General features: G+C 38.8%; 1 protein-coding gene across 1 annotated transcript; it reads left to right on the forward strand.

Annotated features, from left to right (window-relative positions):
- The first annotated feature begins 614 nt into the window (after window positions 1-614).
- On the forward strand, window positions 615-14,885 carry LOC139364466 (zinc finger protein ZFP2-like). Its single transcript, XM_071101249.1, has 4 exons — window positions 615-966; window positions 3,305-3,730; window positions 13,676-14,008; window positions 14,093-14,885. The coding sequence occupies exons 1-4, from the start codon at window positions 633-635 to the stop codon at window positions 14,461-14,463; spliced, it is 1,464 nt and encodes a 487-aa protein (XP_070957350.1). The 5' UTR covers window positions 615-632; the 3' UTR covers window positions 14,464-14,885.
- Window positions 14,886-15,463: the final 578 nt, after the last annotated feature.

Here is a 15,463-nt window from a genome sequence, read left to right on the forward strand (position 1 = left end):
TAAAATATCCTGGTAGTGGGTAAAGTTTATTTATTTTATACATACACTTTTGCTAATCTTTATCAAGGGTATCAATAACTAGGTGCTTATTTTGATATCTAGTTATTTGACTGAATCAGAAATACAGATGTGGAGTGGATGTAGAGTTTGTTTTAAATTCTCATAAAAAAATCTGAACTAATCAAACAACACTTGTTGCTCTTTGTACGTGTTGATATAATATTCTTATTTAATGGAGAGAAAAAAAAAACGTTTCCTTAAACTGCTTTATAATATTATAATTCAATGAAGAATAAAAATAGTTTTCCCTCCTCAACTGCGTTTCCTCCTTCCAGACAGCAGATGGCGATATGTGTCTTTCAGGTGAGGTTTCTAGTGTGACGTATATTCTAGTGGACGGAACGCTTCTTCAACAACTGCAGCCACCTCGGTAGCTCGCTGGACAACAAAGTCGGAACATTCAAGTTATCTAGGCAATTTTGTGGTTTATTTGCCACTATGAGTGAAATATACTTATGTGGAAACAACTAGATACCCCATTTAATGTAATATTTACGTTGTAAGTCAACTAGCTGGCTGGTTAAGTTAGCACTAGTTTAGTCGCTAATGCTAACTAGCTATTATCTCCGACCATGAGTTCACTAAGCTACTCTCCTCCTGCTATAGAAGAGGGGGTCTGCTGGACGGAGAAAGAAACTCTCGTGAAAGAGGAGGAGGAAGAGGAGGCTGTTACAATACAAAAACAAGTAGAGGGTGAGGCTGTTGCCGTGAAAGAAGAAGAGAAAGACGTTTCAATGAAAGAAGAGGAAGACGCCTTCAGAGTGAAAGAGGAGGAGGATGTTACTGTGAAAGAAGAGGAAGAAGATGCAGTTTTTGGAGTGGAGGATGAAGAGGGGGAGATTACTGTCACATTAGAGGAGGACGAAGAAGAGAAGACTGGAGAACTGATTAACACCAGTAAATACAGTGAGTACTATCTTATAAAACAGGGACATTGTTCTGATTAACCCCAGTACATACAGTGAGTACTATCTTATAAAACAGGGACATTGATCTGATTAACACCAGTAAATACAGTGAGTACTATCTTATAAAACAGGGACACAAACTCTGCAGTTGTTGAACTAATGTGTTTATATTTTTTAAAAGGGCGTTCTACACTTAAATATGTTTTTGTACTGTCTGAATTGTTCATGATGTCCCCCAGTGATTTTTTAAAAACTTTTCCTATTGAAAAGTGATATATAAATACAGTAAAGTATAAACACACTAAAGGGAAACAAATAAATGTTTTGAGAAAAAGTGTTTTTTTAGACAACTGCAAACTAGAAGGATAGTAAGGCATTCAAGGAGTTGGCTTGATGGGAAGTCATGATGTCAGCCAATAGGCGACTGATCTTCATGTGAATATTCATTATTCTTTTTAAAATCCTTCCTGTTCTGTCAAGTTGGTTGTTGATCATTGCTAGAATGCCATTTTCAAGTCTTGCTATAGACCTTCAAGACGATCCAAGCTGTAACTAGGCCACTCAGGAACATTCAATGTCATCTTGGTAAGTTCCTCCAGTGTCTATTTGGCCTTGTGGTTTAGGTTATTTTCCTATTAGTACAGTTTTTTTGTATTCAGATCTCTGAATTGTAACATTTAGTGTTTCCTTATATTACACTGGGAAAACAGTTTTCATGGGCACAGAAATCCTAAATAATTTCAGAGTATGCGAAATCCAATGATTCTCAACGAGAGTCACCTTAACTTTATTGACAACACCCAAATGGACACTGTCATTAACGTGGTTCTTCAATAATTACACATAATACTTAATACTGTAGTTGTTTAGTTACAGTCACATGTTCAACTATCATCAGAAGATCCAGGAAATCATTTTCTGAATGGCAGTCACATGACAAACATTACGACATGCAACAACAACCAAAGTGCTTCTTCATTCATTACTCTGGTAAAGACAGTTATGCCGTGCTCCACATTGTATCCAACATCCCTAACAAATTGATGTTTATAATGTGTTATTGTCTGCTTGATTTACAGGAGGGTCTTGTTAGTCTGTTTGGAAACAGAGATACTTAGCTCATAATGTGTAGAGAACTGTTCCTTGATGGATAGCGCTGTGTGTTGTACAATAGCCTATTTTCCTTTATTCAGGACATTTATAATGACAACACATTACAGAGTAGCCTAGTGGGATTATTCACAAAATTATCTGGTGATCAGGTTATGAAATGTCATGACAAATACAGTTTAGATTCCATGTTTCACCTGAAATATTAAATTATTTGTAGTCCTAGGTCTATGTTATTGTTAGGTTAAGTTATGGGTCCTACAGTAGGTCTATGTTGTTGTTAGGTGAAGATATGGGTCCTACAGTAGGTCTATGTTGTTGTTAGGTGAAGTTATGGGTCCTACAGTAGGTCTATCGTATTGTTTGGTGAAGTTATGGGTCCTACAGTAGGTCTATGTTAGGTGACATTATGGGTACTACAGTAGGTCTATGTTATTGTTAGGTGAAGTTATGGGCCAATTTGTTAAACACTTACTGTACGAACCCTCATTGTCAGGCTGATGGCAAAGCTAGACAAAGAGCATTTTACTGGTTGAAGTGTTTTGTAGGTTTAAAGCAGTTGATTTGCGACAAGCAGGAAATTCAAACGAGCCGTACAATTATATTCCAATAGTAATGTGAAATACACTCATAAGCAACCTGGAAATGGAGGCTATTTTTGCTGTCAGCCTATGAGAACTCCCCTGAGTTTTCCCCACGGTGTTGAATTAGTGAATAGACACAGAGCATAATGTGAGTTTCCTAGAGTACTCCTGATCTTGCGCTGATAGTGCGCTGTAATATTCAGAATACATTGTGAAAAACTAACATCTTTGCTCGCCATTTTTGCTCCAGGCAGATGTACTACATCCATAACTAGTGGTTTCCTCATTAGCAGGGAGGAGTTTCTACAACCAAATTGTGTGTGCATCGCCCTCGTGCGCCAATTTTAGCAAACACAGAAGGGGCCTATATTGGAGACCAAAAGTTGTCTGGCGCAATGCTTAGGATTTCAACAACTTGAATAACTTATTTCTAGCCTGCAATCATCGATGCTACGACTTATGTGAAAACAATACAAAATGACTTGTTGCTAACTTGACTGTCTTAATTGTCAAATTTAACAGACGTCAATTGTTGTACAACTTCATGAGTACACTCTGGGAATCACCTTTTACCTCAAATAAACAGTGGATTTCTGCTGTTGTGGGCCTTTAACCATCTGTCTGACTTTGTCGTTCACACAGGAGAGAGATTGGACAATCGTGGATCCTCTGGGGAGCCTCAACAACATCATGATGCTGACAAGGCAAAGACCAGTCTCTCCGGATCAGAACTCCCCAAGAAACACCAGCGGAGACGCACAAGGAAGAAATCTATCTGCTGCTCTGACTGTGGGAAAAGATTGAACTCTTCATCGGACCTTAAAATACATCAAAGAATTCACACAGGAGAGAAACCTTACGGCTGTGAACAATGTGGGAAGAGTTTTACTCAGCGATGCAACCTGATAGTACACCAGCGGGGACATACAGGAGAGAAACCTTTTAGCTGTGCTCAATGTGGGAAGAGTTTTACTACATCTAGTTATCTAACTATACACCAGAGAATACACACAGGAGAGAAACCTTATAGCTGTGCTCAATGTGGGAAGAGTTTTACTCAGCAAAGCAGCCTAATAGTACACCAGCGGACACACACAGGAGAGAAACCTTGTGGCTGTGATCAATGTGGGAAGAGATACTCTGTTAAAAGATCTCTGATTAAACATCAGAAAATACATGGAGTTGTTTCATGATATCAATAAAATAATGTCACAATGTAGAATGTTTTTAATATGTCGTAGGAGTATTTAAATGAATGTCAGAATGTAAACGTTTGCCCCCCTGTTCAGGTGATATTAGCCTCAGGGGAAAAATCCAGGCTCTGAATTGAAAGAGTTACTATTTATGAGATTTAACAAAAAGTGACAAACAAAAATAGAGCTGTGTTACACTTACCACGTTGGTGACCCACTTGAAAATACAACACTTCAAAATGTTTAGGTTTTCAATATATCCAAAACTGTTTCGACATATTGGTGATTTGGACACATTAAAACTGTGTTTTGACATTGCGCTATTCCCATTCAGCAAAATGTAATTGAACAGATGTCTTCTCAGGTCGTTTTTTTCACTGACTTGAAAACAACTTAATTTCAACGTACTTGCAGCCTATACACATCGGCAATTGGTCTATAATCAATTTTATTAACAATCCTACATCACTCCAGTATTTCTTGACAACATTGAAGTGCTAATTGTCTTTATTACACTACTGAAGAAGCATGACACAAATCACCTCATATTTCAAACATTCAGCCTGACAAAGGATACATGTTTTATTATTCCATGCCTCAACATTAAGTGATTAATTGACAATACATATTAACAAAAGGGTGTATATTTGGTTTTGATATTTCATATTTACAATTCATGTAACATTTAGTAATAATTATTATGCAACCAACTGACAATTTTTGGGTAAAATTATATTGACATTGTTGCCCAGCTTTTAGAATATCAGGGTTAATTCTCAGATGTGCCAACCCAAATGTACTAGAGGATGACACTGGGAACTGGGCCCCAATCCAACAACATGCTTATCTAGTGAACCCTGAAAAGAGAGAGAAGCTCTGCAGTGAGGTGGAAAGTAACTAAGGATATTGCAGGAGTTTCCTCTTGAAATCAGACATGTCAGTGGTAAGGACATCTTGGTTGCTGATTGTCTCAAAGGTGGGCAGTTAGAAAGATTTGTGTTTTGCGTTTAGCCAATGTGTTGACAAATTATTTTGACTGCCCGTTTTTCCATATTGGAGATGAGTTTTGTTTGGGCTCGTTCCAAGGGGACTAGAGTTCTAGAAGCTCGTTGAGTTTTCCCCCAAAATGTATTATTTAAAAATGTGTTTTCTTGTTGACAGTGAACACCAAGTTTATATTGGTCAAGGTGAAGCTTTGTAGTTGATTTATAATGTGAAATGGCAGTAGTTTTCTGTTGGTGGTGAGCAAACTTGTCCAACAAAAATATAGGATATATTGGTTGTCTTCAGTCGGAAGGTGGTACAGGCTTTGGTTTTTCCATTTATGTTTTGAGGTTGGACGTTAGCATGTAGGAAAGGGGGAAACATCGTCAGTTGTACAACTGAAATGTGTCTTTGGTGCACGTCTAGCTCGTTAGCACGTAGGACGCACTGATTGGTGTCACCTTGTTAGTCAGTATGTGTTACACCTGTGCTGGCTTGTCCATCTCGTTAGTGGGAAGGTGTTTCACCTGAGCTGGTCCAGGTTATATTTAAGTGTCTGGCCCAGTACTCTAGTTGTCTTGATAGATGTGGAGAATCTACACCTTTAGTTGCTCCACTTTTTTGGTTTGCTTCCTGTCTTTAAGTTTGTTGTGGGTTTTTCTTTTGTTTGCCTTTTGGGTGTCTTTTAGGTCCCAGTTGTTGTTACTAGTCAACTTTCAGTGGACACCCCCATTGTGTCTTTCAGAGCCCCTCCTAAAAAACAAGCCTATAATTTGGATTGGATTTTGCATCCAATTAATATTTTAATCAATGGCATTTCCTTAGGGTGCTCATTAGTCTTTCAGTTAGTCTTCTGTTTGTTGTGTACTAAATATTTCTGTTTATTTTCATTGGATTTTCCTGTGAAGTCATTTTGTTGCATTCATGTCAGAAATGTGCTGTACAAATAAAGCTTGATTTCAACAAATGAACACGATGACCGACCAATCAACAGACTCTTGGTCCCGGTTAGTATGAAAATCAGTATCAATCCCATGTCAAAGGATTCAACTACTGAAAACGTAAACAAAGAAATGGATCAACCAGATCAATCCCAGTTTTCCAGCCTGCTGAAGGCATGGTGGAGTGGTAAACCAGGGGCTTGAGGTGGTCTCCCACAGCTCTGCTTATGTCATGTCCTGTGGCCTTGTCGTTCCATTTCTTGACTGCCCCTGCAACACAGAAATAAACATATTGTCATATTATATAAAACATTCAAAGTAATGGATATGGAGCATCTATGGCCTCATTTACACCGGGCACCTAAATGTGACTTCTGTCATCTGATCACTCCAAGCTGCATTAGGTTCAGATCTACCAGGATGGACCTTTGACAGTCTGGATGCAGTCAGGCCACTGAATATCAGCAATGTAAAGTCATGGGGTGAATGTGTGGGGTAAAAGTACATTTTACACATGACCTTCATAATATCAAAGAACAAATGTTTGTGTCTGAGGGGAAATTATTTTTCATACAGCCAAAAGGGTGAGAAATTTAACCAATATCAGTGGAGAATTTGCACTAATGTAAATAAACAGATGATGGAACATATTCCCTTTTGCTTACATGATGAACCGCTAAGGGGACATACATATTTACCATCTAAACCACGTGTTACCTCTCACCTCTCTGGCTGTAGAAGTGTTCTGTCTCTTTTACATAGCAGGTGTAAAAGAAACACAGACAAGACAAGTAGGCACGCAAGTCATTATGGTCATTGTAGTTAAAAAAAATTGTATCTAATTATGCCAATCTGTATGTTAGGTTTTTTGAGAAGAATGTGAATGTCAATCCATTCTAGCACCTCATCAGGCTCTGAAAAAGTCTTCATTGATGACGTGTTCCTTCTATTCCAGAGGACAGCAGAGGAACTTCATCAATTCCACTCCTTCATCAATACAAGCAGTGAACATCTGAAATTCACCCTCACCTTTCATGCGCATGAAACAAGTTACCCGATGTTTGGACGATACTTTTCTCGTCAATCATCTCGTCAATCATCTTACATACTATACTTAAAAACTGGAAATCAACCAATCCTCCATTGTTAACGCAGTGGAAAGGTCAAATGCTTTATTATCTAAAAATTGAAAGTGAGTGACGGAGGGTAATAAAATGGTTAAGCTATGGTAACGTTTATAAAAGGTCAAATACACATTTTCCCCCAATTTTTTTAAGTCCCATTGCAAAGTCACACCTCACTGCTCTATTTTTGGAGCTATTACATAAAACCAATCAATCAGAATTCAGAATGATGAAGTCAGGTGTGATGTAATACGGAGGACCAGCCGATTCCCTATGATGTAAACTACAACAGAAATAACTTCAAATGTAGAACTTCAAATTAAACCAATCGGTTGCACTCATTATTTGGGTGATTAAAGTAGCCAACGTTTTGGAAATACATAACGCCATCTAACCAAATATCAAAGAATGTTAGCTATATGCAGTTATCTTAGCCAGCCAGCTAACATGGGTTAATTAGCCAACTAGCTATTAGCCTAAACAGCATAACCAACCAGCACGGTTATGGTCAGCGAGCTGGAGCCCAACTAAAACATAACTGCAGATCAAAAGGGCAGAGACATACAGAATGATGGCAGGGAAATGCACAACATCCAAAATAGATAACGATTCCAGATGTCAGTCAGCGCGGTAGCAGTTAGCCAAGGTGGAAAACGTTACAAAACTCGCGTAGTCTACTTCACAGAGAACATGCTGAAAAGTTGTAAACAAAGCTTCCTGGAAGCATTGGCTCTTTCCATCCAATTGTGTCAAAAATAGGTTCATTACTTTGAGCAACACAGAATTTAGAACAGCCACATTATTATAGATGACGTCACACACGTCGTAGTGCCTACGCAGTGTAGCCTTTATGTCATCTACTAAACCACTGGCCATGTTCGAGAGCATCAAATCCATGCTGCGTTGTGGGTAACAGTTACAGGCTGACAGATTTACAAATAATAATAAATAGTTATTTATGATGCAAGGTGATTTGTAGGCTGCAATGTTGAACAAGCCCAAACCAATCAGGTGGTTGTTAGACGAAATGAATCGAGTTTATTTCCTCTGGCGTTTTGAGCCCACTGCAAGAAGGCACCAGAGCCCACCGTGCTAACGGATAACACAACCACACAGATAACACAACCACACAGTTCATGAAAAGGTGTGGTTAACGTTTGCAACGGTCCCGCCTCTCAAGTCAGTGAGTCAAAACAGGAAGGAGCAATGAATGGATAGTTCCTTTATTTCCAAAGCTGCAATGATGGGACACATACAGTATGGATGGATGATCAGTAGTGACGGGATATAAATTGCACTCATACAGCAATTCTCCATAAATCTGCCCTATAATATACTAACAAAAAAACAGTTGAAATGTCTATCAAAGTTATTGTGATCGTATAGTGGATTTAACAATTCCTACTAATTCCTCATTTACTATAATACAAATAAATACATTGTTTCTATGTGGCTCATATTCACTACATCAGAATAAACTGTCTTCCATTTTTAGTATCAAAATATATCAAATTAACCTGGGAAATTACTCGATGTCCCCCTCTGGTGGCGGAGAAGTATAATACGCCTAAACTAACAACCGGGATAATAAACTGTCTGGTGTTTCATGAGTTTATAAAACATATACTTTATACATTTGTCATAAATCACCTGCATTGATGAGACACACAGTGTGGATGAATGATCAGTAGTCGACAGGGTAAAAATAGCACTCCTAAAGATGATGCATTTTCCAGTCAATTTGAAAGAGGGAACTTTCACATAAAACCCAAATGAAAATCTGAGATTCGGAAAATAACATATAAAGAGGCTTATTTGACGCCAAACCAACAACAGTAGTTACTAAAACATAAATTGCTAATGTATGATTTAAAACGTGGATTGTATGATGTAATGTCAACTTTATACATTTCTATCCCAGGACCACTCAAATTTCAAATTTTTCAAAAATCTGCTGTGGATTACCCAGAATCCCATACCTTTATCACTGAGTGTATTACACTGAGTGTAATGCAAACACACGAGCAGCGCAGCGCAGCACTGCATTTCAGTGCTAGAGGCTTCAGTGCTAGAGGCTTCACTACAGACCCTAGTTCAAATCCAGGCTGTTTCATAACAAGCCGTGATTTGGAGTCGCATAGAGCAGCGCACAATTGGCCCAGCATCGTCTGTGTTAGGGTTTGGCAGGGGTAGGCCGTCAATGTAAATAATAATTTATTCTTAACTGACTTGCCTAGTTAAATAAAGGTTAAATATATATTTTTTTAAATTGTAACTTTATTACACCGTTACACTGGCATACAAACTCGGTAGCACCGAGTTGGTCATCCATATGACGTTGAGAAATACTGCATTGTAGGTAGTTTGGAAGAGTTCACAAAATAAGTTAATAAATATGTAATAACGCAAAAACATAACAGTTTGTACTTATAGGTAACCAGATCGTGACTACAACTAGCTTACTAAATATTTAACCACACTGTGTTGTTACACTGGTGAGTAAAAACTCATGCGTCCTGCATTTACATTTTACTCAACTGCGTTACCCACTCCAGTCAGCAGATGGCGGTGTGAGAATTTAAGGCAATGCTGCTAGTGTGACGTATTATCTAGTGGACGGAACGCTTCTTTCAACAGCAGCAACAGTTAGTCAGCCACCTCGGTAGCTTGTTAGACAAAATAGCTGAACCAATAAATCTCTTTAGACGCTTTTGTGGGTATTAGCCACTGTGTTTTAAAGTTATCCGATTTGATTTCATATTTACTGTGTTGTTATTATTCAGCTAGCGGGCTGGTTAATTTAGCATTAGCCTAGCTAGCTAACATCTCCGACCATGAGTTCACTAAGCTACTCTCCTTCTGCTAAAGAAGAGGATGTCTGGTGGACGGAGAAAGAAGCTCTCGTCAAAGAGGAGAAGGAAGAGAAGGATGTCACAGTAAAACAAGAAGTTGAGAGTGAGGCTGTTATAGTTAAAGAAGAGAAAGACGTTTCAGTGAAAGAAGGAGAAGACTCGTTCAGAGTGAAAGAGGAGGAGGATGTTACAGTAAAAGAAGAGGAGGAAGAGAATGATGTTACAATACAAAAACAAGTAGAGAGTGAGGCTGTTACAGGGAAAGAAGAAGAGAAAGACGTTTCGGTGAAAGAAGAGGAAGACGCGTTCAGAGTGAAGGAGGGGGAGGATGTTACAGTAAAAGAAGAGGAGGATGCAGTTTTTGAAGTGAAAGGGGAGATTACGGCCACATCGGAAGAGGAGGAAACTGGATATCTGGGCCCGATTTCCCAAACGCAATTTAAGGCATCCAGTGGTTCTAACGATGAACTTAGCCATCAGATGGTTTTGAGAAACCGGGCCGTGATTACCACTGGTAAGTACTGTCTTAAATACAGAGGTACAAACTCTGCAGTTGTTGAACTAATGTTTGGTGTTAAAGGGGAAATCTGCAATTGCTACATCCTTATTTTGACTTTTAAATAATTTATTTATAGCCAATGATTCTTGAAGAATATAACACATGCCTCATGAGCTTAGTTCAACTGTTGTACCCCATCAGAAACCCCAATCAGTTTTTTTACTCCAATGTTTAGAAACAATGTAAATCAACAGCCTCAACATGGTTAAAACTATAATGTTGATTAGCATCCATAGGTCTGTTCAATTTCTCCAGGCCCGTCATCATCTTATTACCAAAACAGTGGTGGAATGACTGCTTTGTTATTGTTTCAACTGCAGATTGGTTGATTGATCTGTGGCTTTTTAAAGGGACAACCTAGTATTTAAACAGCAACAAAATGGCTGCCAAGAGACTTGGTTTGGTAAACAGCTGAGTGATGGGGCTGGAGACATGTAACCACTCTCAATTTCATAGGGACCTCGTCAAGAAGTTAAGACATCTTGGCTTAACTGTTATAAGGTGTTGGCTTGACAGTCACTGGACTCCCCCTGTATTCACTACACTATGAGTACAAGGACTGGCCATCCATGATGTCATAATTATAGTTTAACCAGGTTTCTAGGCTATATAGTATATTCTAGAATGCATCCATGATGTCATAATGATAGTTTAACCAGGTTTTTAGGATATATAGTATATTCTAGAATTCATCCACGATGTCATAATGACAGTTTAACTAGGTTTCTAGGATATATAGTATATTCTAGAATTGCCAGTGAAGATTTCCTGTGGGGGTCAAATTGTTAGAGCTATCATTGTATAATATTCAGCCAATTTATTTTCATTTCACCAGAAGAGAAGAAACTCTTCCTGAACCACCTCCGCCTGCTGACCTTCATAAATTCTGACGTTGCTGGTAATAGGCTACACAAGCAGTCAGCAACCAACATTTGGAGTGCAAATGTGTCTTACCTTTTCTACCAATTTGCGTACCAGTTATGATTTTAATATGCACATTTTTGTGGAACAGTTTCATTTAATTTCTAATAGTATCTCAAAATCATTGTCTGTGATTAGAATGTAGATTATCTAAATCAATATGAAAATTGTACAAATCTAAAAGTAACTTTTATTGCCATTGCCAACTATGTAAAAATAGCCTACATAAAGCCAACAAATAAAAACATTGCAGCCTGCAGTTAGAAAATATCCTGATAAAAATAAATATTCTATATATTACATTGGCTGCACTTGGCCTATGTACAACGAACTTGAAACATTCTATCAACTGGGTTGGCTCGAATCTCGCGGTAGCAAGTTTGCAACATTGTTTAAAATATTCTGGGCCCTCGGGTTTCCCGCTCCAGTGAGTTTGGGACAGACACAGCTGTCGGCTATTTGTGTAAATGATAAGAAGTAATCAGGTATTTTATGACATTTCCACTGGATAGCATTACGTTTTTTTCCTTTTTTGCCGAGTGGTTATTGAAAGGGCAAGAGCTGGAAATATTTTACAAATACTTTGAGCAACTATTGTCAATCGTAATGGATTCTAATAAGACTTTGTTTACTTGCTGTTTGAGGCGAAGAAAAAATTAGTTGGAGAAGCTGAATCTTTTTTTTTGTTGAGAAGCTCCACAACTCATTAGTGGTGGTGCATTAAGACAATCAGAAATACTATCAGACATCCCCAAATGGGCACATATATAGGCCTACATTTGCGAACTGGCCAGGTAGACTAGTCCTACTTCTATATGCATAATCAGGTGTGCGTCCTTACTCAACATTGACAGGAGTGTTTCAAACAAAAGACAGTGAATACAATTACAAAACTGACACATCTTGCGGGGTCAGGTCTGGGTGGTCTGCTATGGGCCATTTCATTTAGTATCCGTTTGGGTCCCCCGGAATGATTTTATTTTCCCATAGTATGTTGTACATAGTTTCCCTCCTTCAGGGAACAGTAGTCATAGTCATAACGTTAAGCTTGTCATATGATGAACTTCAACTTAAATACTGGATCTTGCTGTCGGACCCTTTTTTTCTATTCAGATCTCTGAAATGCTCTCTAACTACGTGCCATTTAGTGTCTCCTTGTGTTAAGCTGGGAAAACAGTTTTCATGGGCACAGAAATCCTAAATAATTTCAGAGTTTGCAAAATCCAATGGTTCTAACCGAGTGTCACCTGAACTTTATTGACAACGCCCAAATGGACACTGTCATTAACGCGGTTCTTCAATAATTACACATCATTCTTAATACTGTAGCTGTTTAGTTACAGACAGATGTTCAACTATCATCAGCTGATCCAGGAAATCATTTTCTGAATGCCAGTCACATGACAAACATCACGACATACAACAACAACCAAAGTGCTTCTTCATTCATTTACGTCGGTAAAGACAGTTTTATGACAAAGACATTTTCGTTTTCATGTTTCACCTGAAATATTAAATTATTTGTAGTCCTAGGTCTATGTTATTGTTATGTGAAGTTATAGATCCTACAGTAGGTCTATGTTGTTGTTAGGTGAAGTTATGGATCCTACAGTAGGTCTATGTTATTGTTAGGAGAAGTTATGGGTCCTACAGTAGGTCTATGTTGTTGTTAGGGGAAGTTATGGGTCCTACAGTAGGTCTATGTTATTGTAATGTGAAGTTATGGATCCTACAGTAGGTCTATGTTATTGTTAGGTGAAGTTATGGGTCCTACAGTAGGTCTATGTTGTTGTTAGGGGAAGTTATGGGTCCTACAGTAGGTCTATGTTGTTGTTAGGGGAAGTTATGGGTCCTACAGTAGGTCTATGTTATTGTTAGGTAAAGTTATGGGTCCTACACTAGGTCTATGTTGGTGTTTCCGCATTAGCATGGAGGAGTTTCTGCAACCAAATTGTGTGTGTATCGCCCTCGTGCTCCAATTTTAGAAAACACAGTAAGGGGCCTATATTGGAGACCAAAAGTTGTCTGGCACACTGCTTAGGATTTCAACAACTTTAATAACTTATTTCTAGCCTACAATCATCGATGTTACTGCTAATGTGAAAACAAGACAAATTATGACTTTTTGCTCATTTTAAGACATTTGTCAAATAATTTTGTCAATTGTTTGAACAACAACATGGCTACGCTGTTGGCATCACGTTTTACAGTGGGTTTCTGCTGTTGTCGGCCTTAAACCATCTGTCTGACTTGTTGTTCACACAGGAGAGATACGGGACTATCGTGGATCCTCTGGGGAGCCTCAACAACATCATGATGCTGACGAGGCAGAGCAGAGTCTCTCCACATCAGAACACCTCAAGAAACACCAGCAGAGACCCACAGGGAATATATCTATTTGCTGCTCTGCCTGTGGGAAATGTTGCAAATCTTCATCAGAACTTAAAATACACCAGCAAGTCCACACAGGAGAGAAACCACACTGCTGCTCTGACTGCGGGAAACGTTTCTCAAGATCAAATTCACTAAAAGTACACCTGAGAATTCACACTGGAGAGAAATCTCACCACTGTTTTGATTGTGGGAAAAGTTACTTAAGATTAAAATCACTAAAAGTACACATGAGAATTCACACTGGAGAGAAACCTTATAGATGTGATCAATGTGGGAAGAGTTTTACTATATCTAGCTGTCTGACTATACATCAGAGAACACATACAGGAGAAAAACCGTATAGCTGTACTCAATGTGGGAAGAGTTTCACTACATCTAGCCAATGGATTGTACACCAGAGAACACACACAGGAAAGAAACCTATTAGCTGTACTCAATGTGGGAAGAGTTTCACTCACTTAGGCAGCCTGTTATCACACCAGAGAAAACACACAGGAGAGAAATCTTATAACTGTGATCAATGTGGGAAGACTTTTACTCAGTCAAGCAACCTGGTATCACACCAGAGAACACACACAGGAGAGAAACCTTATAGCTGTGATCAATGTGGGAAGAGTTTTACTAAATTGAGCAGTCTTATTGTACACAAGAGAACACACACAGGAGAGAAACCTCATAGCTGTGATCAATGTGGGAAGAGTTTTGTTACATCTAGCCGTCTTATTGAACACCAGAGAACACACACAGGAGAGAAACCTCATAGCTGTGATCAATGTGACAAGAGATACTCTGATAAAAGATCGCTGATCAAACATCAGAAAATACATACATGAAGGAGTTGTTTCATGATATCAATGAAATGTCACAGTGTAGAATGTTTTAACATTGTAGTAGGAGTATTTTAATTATGTCACAATGGAGAACCCTAATTGTTTGCCCCCTGTTCTATTGATTTCAGCGTGATATGGATATGTAGAAACATCTTTGTACTTTGCTCCGTTCATCTTTCCCTCAATCTTGACTAGTCTACCAGTCCCTGCCACTGAAAAACATCCCCACAGCATGATGCTGCCACCACCGTGCTTCACCGTAGGGATGGTGCCTGGTTTCCTCCAGACGTCATGCTTTGCATTCAGGCCAAAGAGTTCAATCTTGGTTTCATCAGACCAGAGAATCTTGTTTCTCATGGTCTGCGAGTCCTTTAGGTGCCTTTTGGCAAACTCCAAGTGGGCTGTCAAATGCCTTTTACTGAGGAGTGGCTTCCATCTGGCCAATCTATCATAAAGGCCTGATTTGTGGATTGCTGTATAGATGGTTGTCCTTCTGGAAGGTTCTCCCATCTCCACAGAGGAACTCTGGAGCTCTGTCATTGTGACCAGCGGGTTCTTGGTCATTGAACATCCCTTCTCCCCTGATTGCTCTGTTTGAAGAGCCTTGGTGGTTTCAAACCTCTTACATTTAAGAATGATGGAGGCCACTGTGTTCTTGGGGACCTTCAATACTGTAGACATTTTTTGATACCCTTCCCCAGATCTGTGCCTTGACACAATCCTGTCTCGAAGCTCTACGGCCAATTCATTCGACCGCATGGCTTGGTTTTGGCTCTGACATGAATTAATGGCAGGTAGACTCCAATCAAGTTGTAGAAATATCTCAAGGATGATCAATGGAAACAATATGCACCTGAGCTCAATTTCGAGTCTCATAGCAATGAATACTTATGTAAATAAGGTATTTCTGTTTTTCGCTTTGTCATTATGGGGTATTGTTTGTAGATTGATGAGGAAAATATTATTTAATCCATTTTAGAATAAGGCTGTAACGTAACAAAAT

This window comes from Oncorhynchus clarkii, chromosome 13, assembly GCF_045791955.1.
Source record: "Oncorhynchus clarkii lewisi isolate Uvic-CL-2024 chromosome 13, UVic_Ocla_1.0, whole genome shotgun sequence".
Taxonomy (NCBI): domain Eukaryota; kingdom Metazoa; phylum Chordata; class Actinopteri; order Salmoniformes; family Salmonidae; genus Oncorhynchus; species Oncorhynchus clarkii.